Source organism: Octodon degus, unplaced genomic scaffold (assembly GCF_000260255.1).
Source record: "Octodon degus isolate 3935 unplaced genomic scaffold, OctDeg1.0 scaffold00054, whole genome shotgun sequence".
Classification (NCBI taxonomy): Eukaryota; Metazoa; Chordata; class Mammalia; order Rodentia; family Octodontidae; genus Octodon; species Octodon degus.
The window spans coordinates 11,570,649-11,584,147 of record NW_004524630.1 but is presented as its reverse complement, the minus strand read 5'-3'; the positions used below and the strand labels follow the sequence as shown (position 1 = coordinate 11,584,147).

At 37.7% G+C, this 13,499-nt stretch overlaps 1 protein-coding gene across 1 annotated transcript in view; it reads left to right on the top strand.

Annotated features, from left to right (window-relative positions):
- The window catches only part of Spidr (scaffolding protein involved in DNA repair), a 380,505-nt gene that overhangs the window by 71,857 nt on the left and 295,149 nt on the right, over nt 1-13,499 (top strand). Inside the window, exon 4 of the mRNA XM_023717681.1 lies at nt 9,355-9,574. Within this exon, the coding sequence (XP_023573449.1) occupies nt 9,355-9,574 (220 nt within the window). The remainder of the gene's footprint in view (nt 1-9,354; nt 9,575-13,499) is intronic.

Here is a 13,499-nt window from a genome sequence, read left to right as displayed (position 1 = left end):
GCCTGAGACTGCATTTTGTTCCTTCTCTTTGTCATTTTGTATACCGCTATCTTCTGACCTTTGGTGAAGAGCTTGGATAGAGTTATTACCTTAGCACCAGGTCTGGATCTATGAAGTTCGGATTCCTCCAGGTGGGTGTTGCTTGGGTCTGGCTGGTGTGCTCCACTTCTTTCTGCTGCAGGTGTTAGAGCTGAACCCTTTGTGTCTCTCTGGCAAGATGTTTTGCTCCTCAATCAGCTGGGTGGGTCTTGCCTCTAGCCTCTTTGCAGGGAGTTCTGCTGTAGGGTTCCATGCTGGGCCTGCGCTCTGGGTCTATACAAACACATTTTAAAAATCATTGTTTTATTCATGTATTTATTTATTTATTTTGCAATATCAGGGATCAAACTCGGTACCTTGTGTTTGACAGGTGGGTGCTTATACTACTGAGCTATATCCGTGGCACAAGAAACACATTTAATTAAAAACCAAATTGAGAAGCTAAAAGTCAAAGGATGGAAAAATAATACTCCATGTGATAAGAAATCAGAAAAAGCAGGAGAAACTATTCTATTGATAAGACAAAGTAGATTTCAAGTCAAGACAGATGAGAGACAATGAAGGTCACTCTGTCCCTGTAAAGGGAACAATCCAAGAGGAAGAGAGAACAATCATAAATATATATACAATACCAGTGCACCAACTATATAAAGCAAATATTAACAGACATGAAAAATCAAATAATATAATTGTATTGAAATCTCAATTCCCTACTGTCAAAAAAAGATCAACTAGCCAAAAAAAAAAAAAAAAATCAGCAATGATATATTAGAGCTGAACCAAACTTTTGAATGAATGGACTTAGTAGATGTCTATTGAGTGTGCCACCCCACAACATCAGAATACACATTCTTCTCAGCTGTACCCCAGATGTTTTTTGACATAGACCACATAGTATTTCATAGAACATGCTTAAGTAAATGTAAAGGTATTGGAATCATCCAGGGATATTTTCAGACCATAGTGCAATGTCGTTGGAAATCACTGGCCAAAGAAACCAGAAGAACTTCGTAAATACATGGAAATTAAGTGGTACCCTCCTGAAAAACAGTGGATTACAGATGAAACTGAAGAAGAAATTAGGACAGTTTCTATAATTACATGATAATACCAGAACGTATGGGATACAGTGAAAGTCCTAAGAGGGATATTCATGGCAGTGAATATTCATATCAGGAAAATGGCAAGTATAAATAAATTAATGGTAAGCCTCAAATTTCTAGGAAAAAAAGAGCAGATTAAGCCAAATGCTTGTACAAGGGAAGAAATTACAAATGTTAGAGCAGAAATTAATGCATTCCATACCAGGAAAACAGTATAAAGAATCAATGAATCAAAGAGTTGGGTATTTGAACAATTAAATTGACAAACCCTTAGCCAGCCTTTAAAAAAAAAAAACAGGGAAAGAAAAGATTCAAATTCACACAATGGAGAATGAAAAGAGTGAAATAACAGTGGATCCTAAAGAAATCCAGAAGATCATCTATACCTACTTTTAGAACTTGTGTTATAATAAAAGTGCACAATAAGTGGACCAATTCCTAGGTACACATGAATTCCCAAAGCTGAATCAAGAAGATATAAAAATCCTCAATATATCAATATCAATCAGTGAAACTAAAAATGTAATTAAAACCCTATCCACAAAGAAAAGCCCAGGTCCTGGAAGATTCACTGATGAATTCTATAAGAAATTTAGAGGGCCAGGGAGATGGCTCAGTGGAATAAGGACTTCCCTGGCAAGTGCAAGGGCCTGAGTTCAATGCCCAGTTCTGAAAAAAAAAAAAAAAATTTGAGAAGACCTAGTACCGCTACTTCTCAAACTCTTTAATGAATCTAAAAGGGAAGCAGTACTCCCAAGTTCAGTCCCCAACTAAGAAAAAGGACTACAGGTCAATTTCCCTAATGAATATAGATGCAAAAATTCTCATTAAGATACTGGCAAACCATGATCAATTGGTATTCATCCTGCAAATGCAAAGATGGTTCAACAAATGTAAATCAATAAATATAATACACCATGTTAACAGAACCAAGGACCAAAACCATAAAGCTTAAACCATAAAACAAAACCACAAAGTGCAGCACCCATTCATGATAAAAACCCCTACAGAAAATTAGAATAAATGGTCTTTATCTCAATCTGACAAAAGCCATCTATAACACAGCAGCCAACATCATACTAAATGGACAAAAACTGAACTGAATTTTCACTGTAAAATCAGGAATGAGACAAAGAGATACCACTCTCTCCACTGTTATTTAACATAGTCTTGGAAACTTTACCCAAAGTGATTAGACATGAAAAAGAAAGAAAAGGAGTAACAATAAGAGAGGAAGAAGTTAGGCTAACATTATTTGCAGATGGCATGGTACTATACATAGAAGACCCCAAAAATTCCACTAAAAACTGCTAGATTTAATATTAGCTTAACTGGATACAAAGTCAACACTCAAAAATTAATAGCACTCCTGTATACAAATAATTAATTGACCAAGGGAGAAATTAGGGAAACCACACCTTTTAACAGTATCACTCAAAAAAGTTGAAATACTTAGGGATCAGTCTAATAAAGGAAGTAAAAGACCTGTGTATACAAAACTACAGTACTCTGAAAAAGGAGATTGGAGAGGCTATCAAAAAAATGGAATGATATTCCTTGCTTTGGGGTAGGAAGAACTAATATAGTGAAAATGGCCAACTTCCAAAACTGTTGTGCATATTTAATGCAGTTTGGATCAAAATTTCAACATATCTCAGTATACCTCACAGAATTAGAGAAAACAGGGCCAGGGAGATGGCTCAGTGGAATAAGCGCTTCCGTGGCAAGTGCAAGGGCCTGAATTCAATCCCCGGTTCAAAAAAAAAAAAAATTAGAAAAAACAGTCCTAAAATTCATTTAGAACCTAAAGAAGCCTAGACTGGAAAAGGCAATTCTGAGCAACAAAGGCAAGGCAGGGATTATCACAATTCTTGACTTGAAGTTATACCATACCACTGTGATAAAAACAGCCTATACTGGGAAAACAAACAAACAAAACACCTCAAGGTCGGTGGAACAGATTAGAAGATGAAGAAACTACTCCAGATATACTTAGCTACCTTATCCTTGACGAAGGAGCCAAACACCTTCACTGGGAGAAAGAGAGCCTCCTTAATAAATGGTGCCAGAAAGACTGACTGCACATGCTGAAGATGAAAATTGTACGCGTATCTTTGACCATGCACTAAACTAAATTTGAAATGGATCGAAGATCCAAATATTAAGACAGAAACATTAACTCTACTGGAAGATACTACAGGTAAAACTCTTGAAGACATTGGTTTAGGCAAAAATTTTTTGAATGAAACCCCAATTGCATAGCAACTATCACAAAGAATCAACAACTGGGGTCTGTTACTAAAAGCCTTTTGAACAGCAAGAGAAATTACCAAGAGTGAAGAGATAACCACTGTGTGTGAAAAAAATGTTTGCTAGCTGTTCCTTAGACCAAGGATTATTATCAAGAACATATCAATAACTAAAAAATATAATAACACCTACCAAATTTAAAGACTATATCCAAAAGTGGGTACCTGAGATAAATACTTCTCAGATGAGAAAATACAAACAACAATTAAATATACGGAAAAAAAAATCCTCCACATTACTGATCATTTGAGAAATGCAAATTAAAGCAATACTGAGTTTCCATCTCATTCCACAAAGAATGGCTATTACCAAGAAATCCACTAATAACAAATTCTGAAGGGACTGTGGGGTAAAAGGAGCTCCACTGTTGGTGGGAGTGTGGACTGGTGCAACCACTGTGGAAATCAGTGTGAAGGTTCCTCCAAAAACTGTTGGAGGTCCCATTTGACCCAGCTGTTCCCTTCTGGGTGTCTTTCCAGAAGAATTAAAAACATCATATCGTAGTGATATATATACATCCATGTTTATAGTAGTACAATTTTTAATAGCTAGGTATGGGAATAACCCAAATGCCCATCTACTGAGGAGTGGGAAAAAAAAGATGTGGTCCCTTTATACAATGGAGTATTACTGAGCCATAAAGAAGGATAAACTGGAGACTTACATAGGTAAATGGATGCAACTTGAAGCCTTACTCATAAATGAAAGGAACCAGATACACATGTGTAAACATCATATTATCTTCTTAATATGAGAAACTGAAAGAGTAAGATCCAAAATGTATAATATTGTAAAGTGGGAAGAAGCTGTTCAAAAGGAAAGAGAAACTGGGAGGGGGTAAAGGAAAAAAGGAAGGCAAAAGCAACAACAACAAATATAATTAAGATTGTTATATATAATTTCTCTTGCTTCCTTGAAAAGAAAGGTTTGTGCTAATGACATTTGGACAATTTTGTATATATAGATATAGATATATATTAATATATCTGTATCAATATAGATATGGATATATATTGATATATAGATAGATATATATTGATATATATCTATCTTGCATTCTGAGTAACTTAAGGATAACAATATACAGTGTATTGTTAATACATAAAGTAACAATACACATTGTTATTCTCATCTTGTTTTTAAATTTTATTTTAATTTTTTTCCCCTTAAAAATGTAAGAGGAAGCCTGTGGGCAGCTTACTTTATTTTTCAGTTTCCTCATCTGTCAGAGAGGGAAGCTAATAGCTTCCTTACCTGTTTCCTAGTTGACTCTGTGTGTGTGCGTGTGTGTGTGTGTGTGTGTGTGTGTGTGTGTGTGTATCAGTAACAGACTCAATGTGAAAGGCCTTGAAAAACTAGTAAGAATGACGGCAACAGCCAGTGTTGCACACATGCTGAGCTAGGCACTGTGCCATGTGCGTTGTTACCTCCCAGATTGCAGTACTTTTAAGGGTAGTTAGTACTATAGTTTGAAAGTGAAGTCACTCTTAATAGAGTGATAAATATAGATAATGTATTTGAGGATTTGAAAGGGAAATGTAATTGCTTCTGGCTGTGATTCAGGAAAGAATTCCTGGATGAGGTGATATTCTGGCTCAGTCTTACAGCATTTGTGGAAAATTATTGTCCTAATGGCCTAGAAATGACCTTTTATGTACCATTCATCTAACTGTAAATCAATCTTTCTTGCAAATGTGTGATTAAAAATGCCTCTAGCAAATAGTTTGCTTTGGCTGCCCCATGCTTTTCTCTCCCCTAGATGAAAAGAAAGGTGGACAGCTTCATTTTCTTCTAGGAAGGTCGGTGCTAGTTTCATCAAAGGCTTCTGGAGGATGCCATGCGTGGTGGACAGGAGGACTGTACTGTTCTCTACTCAATATTGTGGACATGCTGATCTGAGTCATTGCTTCCTAAGCTTAGCAAGCTGTGGTGTATGGTGTAGTGATGACAGCATCATAAAATAACTTGTTTACTTATACATCATTTGTGTCAGTTCTTGAGCAGAGTTCTTAGTTTTTTGAGTACTATTAGAATTTATTGTAACAATCTTCAAAGAAACTGTAGTCACTGACAGTTTGATTCATCTTATGTATATAGATATTTCTGCCATAATATTACTTACACATTTCTGTAATAGCCTGCGTTTTGGAAGAATTCCTAAGAGTCCCTACGAATGCCACTAGAAATCTGTGTTGCTTTCTAATGTGGATCCCACAAGGCATAAATGACTATCTGTTTTTTTTTTTAATTATATTTGTGTGTGTGTGTGTGTGTGTGTGTGTGTGTGTGTGGCCAGCTCAGCCCACCAGGGGGCGGGGCTGGCTGACATGTGGGGGATTGAACTGCGGTCCCTGTGCTTTGCTAAGCTTGTTCTAAGTAGGTGCTTTAGACCACTGAGCCATCTCACCAGCCCATAAATGAATATCTGAAGAGAAGACTTGTGCTGCTTGGGTATAGCTGGTATAGTTGAATTTATAAGTACTGCAGTATGTGGGACCAAGAGCCTGAGCTTAGCTGGGCTACCTGAATTTGAGTAGGGCAGCAGGTACTTGAATGCACAAGTGGCTGTGGAGACCTGGGTATTAACTGGTTTCGGCAGGACATAGGGCAGGTAACAGGCCAGCATTGTGTTGGGGATGGATTCTGAGTTCAGGCATAAGTCTTAACAATTCTGAAAATATGTCCAAAAGTGTTCCTGTGGCGACCACAGCCTCTATGTCTAGGACTTTTCCTTTTGCTTCTTTTTATTGTTGTTGTTGGTACTGGGAATCAAGCTCGGGACTTTGCACTTGTCAGGCAGGCACTTATGCTGCTGAGCTATATCCCTGGCCCTTCCCTTTGTTTCTTAAGACCCTAATTCTTTGTTGATTTCTCTGCCTATCCCAGCCAGGAAAAAGTGTATGGACTGAAATAACTTCCTTGTTTTCCTAACTTACTTTTCTATTCATAGATACATCTATGTGGCAGATAAACTGTGTGTTCACTTCCTACTCAGCCCCCTTGCTTACTTACTTTCACACCTCCATTCCCTTGTTCCTAATGACCAGTGGTGGCTAAACATTGGATTTATGTGATTCCCTAATCTCATTTTATTCCTTGCCAGAGTTGCAAGACAAGGCCATACCTAGAGGAGCAGTTGTTCAGGACAGTGCTCTGGGGAGCATAGGGCCTAACTCAACATGTGGACTAGATAAGGAAGGGCAGTAAGGTTTGGGATTGAGTGGAAAGTGAATGAAGCAAAAGAGAGAGAGAAGTAAACAAAACTAAACCAAAGGAAATTGGTACCATGTTAAATATGAGTTTTTATTATTCACTGTTAACCATTTGGGTAAAGTAGTAGAAAAACTCATCTTAGTGTCTTATCAGGAAGGTACTAAGTTAAATTCTTTGTTACTTTCACTGAATGAATTTAACTTTGAAGATTTTTAAATAATTTTTTTGTAATTAAACATGCAAACAGTGCTTGCTTTATTCATGCATATGCACTATATACAACTTTGGAAAAATACTGTTTTGTCCTCTTTTAAAAGTTATATACAAAGTTTGTGGATATTTTGGTTCCCCTTTGTTATTGTGTGTGTGTGTGTGTGTGTGTGTGTGTGTGTGTGTGTGTGGTTTCATCCTCTTTTTGCCTATCCCCTGACCCATCCCCAAAATTTTGATGTGGGGCATCTGTATGAGTGTGTTCCTCTGTGCGAGGTGGTGGGGAAGAAATCCTTTACTGAAGTACATCATATGGCTGGTTTGGACATGAAGAATAGGATCGAGAAGCTGTGTGGAACTTTAACTGTATTCCACTTAGGATAAAGAAACAAAAAGGAGTCAGCTTGAGAGTGAAGCTACATAACAAGTTAAAGTTTGGAGTGCTTTTAGTGTGTTTGTCACCTTTTGTTTATGGCCTAGAATGCTGTTGTACATAGGTTTATCTACTGTTTTAAATTACAATATAATTTACTTAAACTTTCTGTCAACAAGACAATCCTGTTAAAAAGGACAGAGTAGGGGGCCAGGGAGATAGCTCAGTAGAATAAGTGCTTGCCTGGCAAGCGCAAGAGCCTAAGTTCAATCCCTAGTCCCCCCGCCCTCCCCCCCCAAAAAAAAGACAGAGTAAAGCATAATTTTATGTACTACCTAGAATTAATAACATGTGTTGATCTTTTGACTGTTTACTTCACATGTTTTTATAATAAAAGCAATATGACAGATAGATTTGAAATCCCTTGGCTTTCTTCTCAAGTCATAGTCCTCTGTCTACAGACAGCAGCTACTCTGGCTGTTCTTGTGTCCTTCTTCATATTTGTGTGGCATATGTATCCATAAACAATATTGTATTAGTTTCTGTAATTTTTGTTTTTTTTTTTTCTGATATTGGGATTAAACCCAATGTCTTCATGATGAGCTACATCCCCAGGCCCTTTTATTTATTTATTATTCTGAGACAGTTGTCCAGGCTGGACTGAAATTTGTAATCCTCCAACCTCAGCTTCTCAGAGTGCCGGGTATATAGTGGTGTACCACCATACCTGACTTTCTGTCTTTTATTTGCAAGGTATGTATGTTGTTTAACCCCTCTTGTTTTAGAGATTTCTCCATCTGATATATTCAAGTCTGGTTCAGACCATGAAAATGCTGTGTAGTGTCTTCTGGTATGAACATACTATCTTACTCATTTATGTTGGGTCCTAGTAATATTAAGAGATGTGTCCTTGTTTAGGTTTTTTGGTGCATATGGTTTCTGAGTCATGCTGTGGCTTCTGGGCTACAGACTGTATACACGTTTGCCTTTATTTATCTCTTAATTCTCGAAAATGTTCACTGGAGCAGGTGGCTTGCTGTTCACTTCACACATGAGAAGAGTGTTAGACTGAAGTGCTAGAGAGTTTGGCCAACTTTGTAAAGGGGACAGAATCCATATTGAATTCCACCCATTTAGATCCAGGGTTCTAGTACCCAGCAGTTCATGTAGACCCTCAACTTTTAACCTTTATAATCATTAGAAGAGTTGCAGCAAGCTCTGTCTTTCCGTCTGTCCATCCGTCCATCTATCTGTCATCTATCTCAGAGCAAAGAATTAGAGCCAGTTATGAAAAGGGAACATGTAAGAAGGACCAAGAGGAGCCATACTCCTTAGTCATGGTCACCAAAAGGGTTCAAGTTTGGGAGTAACAACATGCTTCATAAAATTGGGGGGGGGCTGGGGTCCGTTAGATAGCTGAGTGGATTAAGCGCCTGCTTAGGCAAGCACAGGTCCCAGGATTCGATACTGGCATGCTGGGCTGGCCCCACCCCCACCCCCACCCCCAGGCATTCCAAGCCAGCCACCTGCTCCAGGCATGGTGGTACATGCTTGTAATCCCAGTGCTGGGGAGGCTGAAAACAGGAGAATCATGAGTCTGAGCTGTGAGATGAGATCCTGTACTAAGTACATTTTAAAAGAAATGAAAAAAGATGGGTCCTAGGTTTCATATACATAAAACATGTTTCTTCATGGTAGAAAACTATTTTATGTTGCTTAACATGCAAATATTAAATGCAGTATGTGGGCATCTTTTTTTTTTTTTAAAGTTGAGAAGGATTTTTTTTTGGCTGGCTCGGGCTGCCTTTAGGGGGTATGGTATGGTATGGTATATGGAGCTGGAGATCGAACCGTGGTCCCTTGTTCCTGACTGGGTTTGCCCAAACATGAACTTAAACAACTGAGCTAACTGGCAAGCCCTGGCATTTTTTGATTAAAGAAAGATGTTATAGTGAGTATGAGTTAGTATTTTATTTTGCAAAACTTGTAGAACATTTTTGCAGGTGTAAAGCTATCTGACTGTGAATTGTTCACTTAAACTTTATTCATACATGAACCATGTCTTTTTATGCTTCATTTTTTGTTTTGCTTTTTTTCAACTTTTAGGTAGAAAATCTGGTATATTAATTGTGAAAATTCTAGAGCTACATGAGGAATGCACCATGCAAGTTGCCATGTGTGAGCAGTTAATGGGTCCGCCATCCCCTACCCCTCTCCAAGGTATGATCTCTGCACCAGGAGCCTATCTGAGAGTTCTCTTTACGCGAGAGACTGCAGGCTACCTCTGTGGACGACTCCAGGACATCATCCTTATTTTTCCTCCCTGGTAAGTGCAAAAGACTGAGTCTAGCAGTCACCCTATGAGTCTTTCTCACAAGAGAAGCCTTTTTTTTTTTTTGCCTGCAAGTAGGCACAGGGGCTGGGGATTCCATCCCTGGGTCTGCCTTGCTGGCCCTGTCCCCGGGGTGCGCTGAGACAATTGAGAATGGGCGTGGTGGTATGTGCCTGTAATCCCAGCTCTTGGGAGGCTGTAAACAGGAGAATGACTAAGACTCTGATCTAGTAGTGAGACCTTGAACACTCTGTAGACATTCCCTAAAATACAAACAAACAAATAGACAAACAACAAAAACCCAAGAAAAACATTTTTAAAAAAATTAGAAACACTTTCATCACTTTATTGTACAGGCCAGGGAAGAAACCCAGGAATTTACATAGGTTGTCCTTTTGGCAGCAGAGCTTGATAACCTGAGGCAAGGTGGATTGGAAAACAACTACATCATTCTTGTGGAAGGGGGTGTGGTGTTAAGATCTAGCTGTTTTTGTTTGTATCTTTCTTTAAAAATACTTCTTACAAGGAAGCATTATATGACAATAGGATTATATATAGTAAATTAGTATTTTTTGCTACTCACATCAGAATAAAAAGTATAAATTAAGATAAAATATGGTTTTAACTTCAGGAAGATATTCAGTATTCGATCACAAATTATTTTTAGCAACACGTTTTTCTTTTCTTTGTATGTGAAATTTCACCACGAAGATAAGAAAACCTCACTAGACTTATTTTAAGAACTAATTATTTTTTGACAATATTTAATGTTTATTTATTTCAGAAATCCTTAGATTTGGAATTAACAAAAGATTTTTAAGCTTAAATTTTTCTCAAAGGAGTGATTTCTCTAGGGTGTCCGTAGTCAGTGTTCATCACTGCTTGATTTCTACACTGACGGCCAGAGTTGAACAGCAGTCATGGACTCCCAGAAAGTGCATCTTCTGGCCTGCTTGCCCTCTTGCCTACATTCTTTCTCCTCCTCCTCACTTTTGGCTCTTGTTTAGTTTTATTCTTTGAGTAATTTTTGCTCCATAATTGTAGTATAGACTGAAAAATAAGAGTGACAGGAAATTCTGCCTTTGTCCTAAGAACGGTATGTTTAGTTCTTCCTGTTTTTAGACAGCATATTATCCAGTGGAAATATTTTGCTTTCTAGGGAAAGAAAATGGAATGCATGTATTAACAAACTTATATGGTACCATATATTAATGCTGTTTTTAGGGATTTTAGTAAATACATAGAAGTGAAAATATGTGAAGTACAAGTAATTCTATATTTCTCTGGACTCATTTGATCTAACTTTTTCAAAAATGACTTATCTCAAAAAAATCAAAAGGTATAAATGTGGTTAATAAGTATTAGTATACAAAAGGAGTTTTGGATCAGGGAGACAGCTCAGTGGCGTAAGTGCCTGACTGGCATACACAAGGTCCTAAGTTGGATCCCTGATACAGAAAAAAAAGAAAGAAATTTGCTCCTTTTAAATTTTTTTTAAAATTACTACACATTTACAGTATTTATGGTTGCGCTTATTTTGGGGAATTGGTACATGTATATAAGATCTCAATTCTTTTTCTTCTTTCCCTGCAATCCCTTTTTAAAAGTTCATTTTTTGGGGTCAGCATTAGATTATTTATTTATATAAATCCTTTAACTGTCATAAATACAGATTGACAGCCAGGCCTGCAGGACAAAGAAACATAGAACACATAGATAATAATACTAAATCACGGTATACTTTCAGATTCGTTTTCTGTGATGGATTATAATAACTTTTATTTTCTTATTGTCTGTTTTTTGTTTTGTACTTTATGTATTAGGTTTCTTTATAATTTTTCTTTACATAAGAGAAATTAGGTGATATTTAAACTTGTGAGTCTGATGTACTTCACTTAACATTGTGGTCTCAAAGTACATCCATTCTCTTGCAAAGTAGTACTCCTTTGTGTGTAAATACTACATTTTCTTTAGCCATTCATCTACTGATGGATGTATAATCTAGTTCCAAGATTTAGCTATTAAAATAGAATTCTTTTCTTGATTTCTTTCTGATAAGTTCATTTTTGGTGTACAGGAATACTATTCGTGTGTGTGTTGTACTGCCACTTTACTGAGTTTTTAAAAAATGTATTTAGTACAGGGTCTACAGGGTCTCACTATGTAGATCAGACTTGTAGTGATTCACCTGTTTTGAGCCTCCCAAGCACTGAGATTACAGGTACACACCACCATGCTCAGTCTCAATTGCCATCTCAGCTCGCCCCGGGGGCAGGGCCTGCATAGCATGCATTGGACCCCGGCCATGCGCTCTGCCTAAGCAAGCGCTTTAGTCTGCTGAGCTATCTGGCCGGCCCTTACTAAATTTGTTTATCAGATCTAAATGTCCTCTGGTAGAATTTTTTTGATCTTCTATGTCAAAGATCATATAATGTACAAATAGTGATAATATGACTTCTTTCTTTCCTTTTTGTATCCTTGTATTTTCTTTTGTTGCCTGATTTCTGTGGCTAAAGATTTAAATACTATATTAAACAGGTGTGGTGAGAATGGGCACTCTTCTATTAATGCTTTTAGCTCTTCCCTGTTCTGTGTGATGCTGGCTGTGGACTTGTCATATGTGTGAGGTTATGATCCTTCTGAAGCTGTTTTCTTTTTTAAAATTAGATCTTAAAAGGGCCAGCCAAATAGTTCAGCAGATTAAAGTGCCTGCAAGCAGGCTCAGAGGCCAGGGACCAGGAGTCAGGGGTTCAATCCCTGGGCCTGCACCCCTGGGGTACACTGGGATGGCATTTCAGTCTGGGTGTAGTAACACATGCCTGTAATCCCAGCTCTTGGAAGGCTGTAAACAGGCAGATTACTACGAGTCTGATCTAGTGGTGAGACCCTGAACATCCTCTAGACCCTTCCCTAAAATACACACACACACACACAAAAAATTAAATTAGATCTTATTGGTAATATATATCATATTCTTCAGAGAGAATTTGTACCTTACATGATACAGCTTTTTTTATCCCATTCCCCTACCCTCCCTTCAACTCCTCTCTTCCTCCCCATTTACAAAGCTTTGTTTCCATATTTTCCTTTTCTCACTTTTATTTTTCCCTTCTTTCCTTTCTCCCTTTCTTCTCTTTCATTCCCCTCTTATTTTATTTTATTTTATTTTATTTAGTACAGGGTCTACAGGGTCTCACTACACAGATTGAACTCGTAGTGATTCTCCTGTTTTTAGCCTCCTAAGCACTGGGAGTAAAGGTGTACAGCACCACGCCCAGTCTCTGTCTCTGTCTCACTGTGCCCCCGGTGTGGAGCTCGCACAGCACTCCAGGGATTGAACCCCAGTGATGAGCACTGCCTAATCAGACACTTTAGTCCGCTGAGGTATTAGGCTGGCTCTTATCTGTCCTTTCATATCACAAGTTGTATTGAATTAATGAAATTGGAAATGCTGATGTTTAGTGCATATATACTTAGAAGTTTTCGTCTCTTCTTGGTGACTTTTTCCCTTTACCATTGTACACTGGCCTTCTCTCTCTTCTAACCAGGTTTGGTTGGGAGTCAACTTTGTCTGACATAAGCAGAGGTATTTCTGCTTGTTTGGAGGCTCTACTTGCTTGGCATATCGTTTTCTATACTTTCATTTTCAATTCATGTATATGTTTACAGGTGAAGTGTGTCTCTTATATAGATGAGTTTTGTTTTTTGATCCAGTCTGCCAGTCCATGTATTTTCATTTGGTAGTTTAGGCCCTTTACATTAAATGTTATTGAAAGGTATATACTAATTCCTGTTACTTTATTGTTTTGCCATTGTATGATTCTTTTCTGTTTTTCATTCATTTAACTGCTTTCCAAGTGAGATTGATCATTTCCCTCAAAGTTGTTGTTCTCATCAGATCTGGTTTAGATTCCCTATA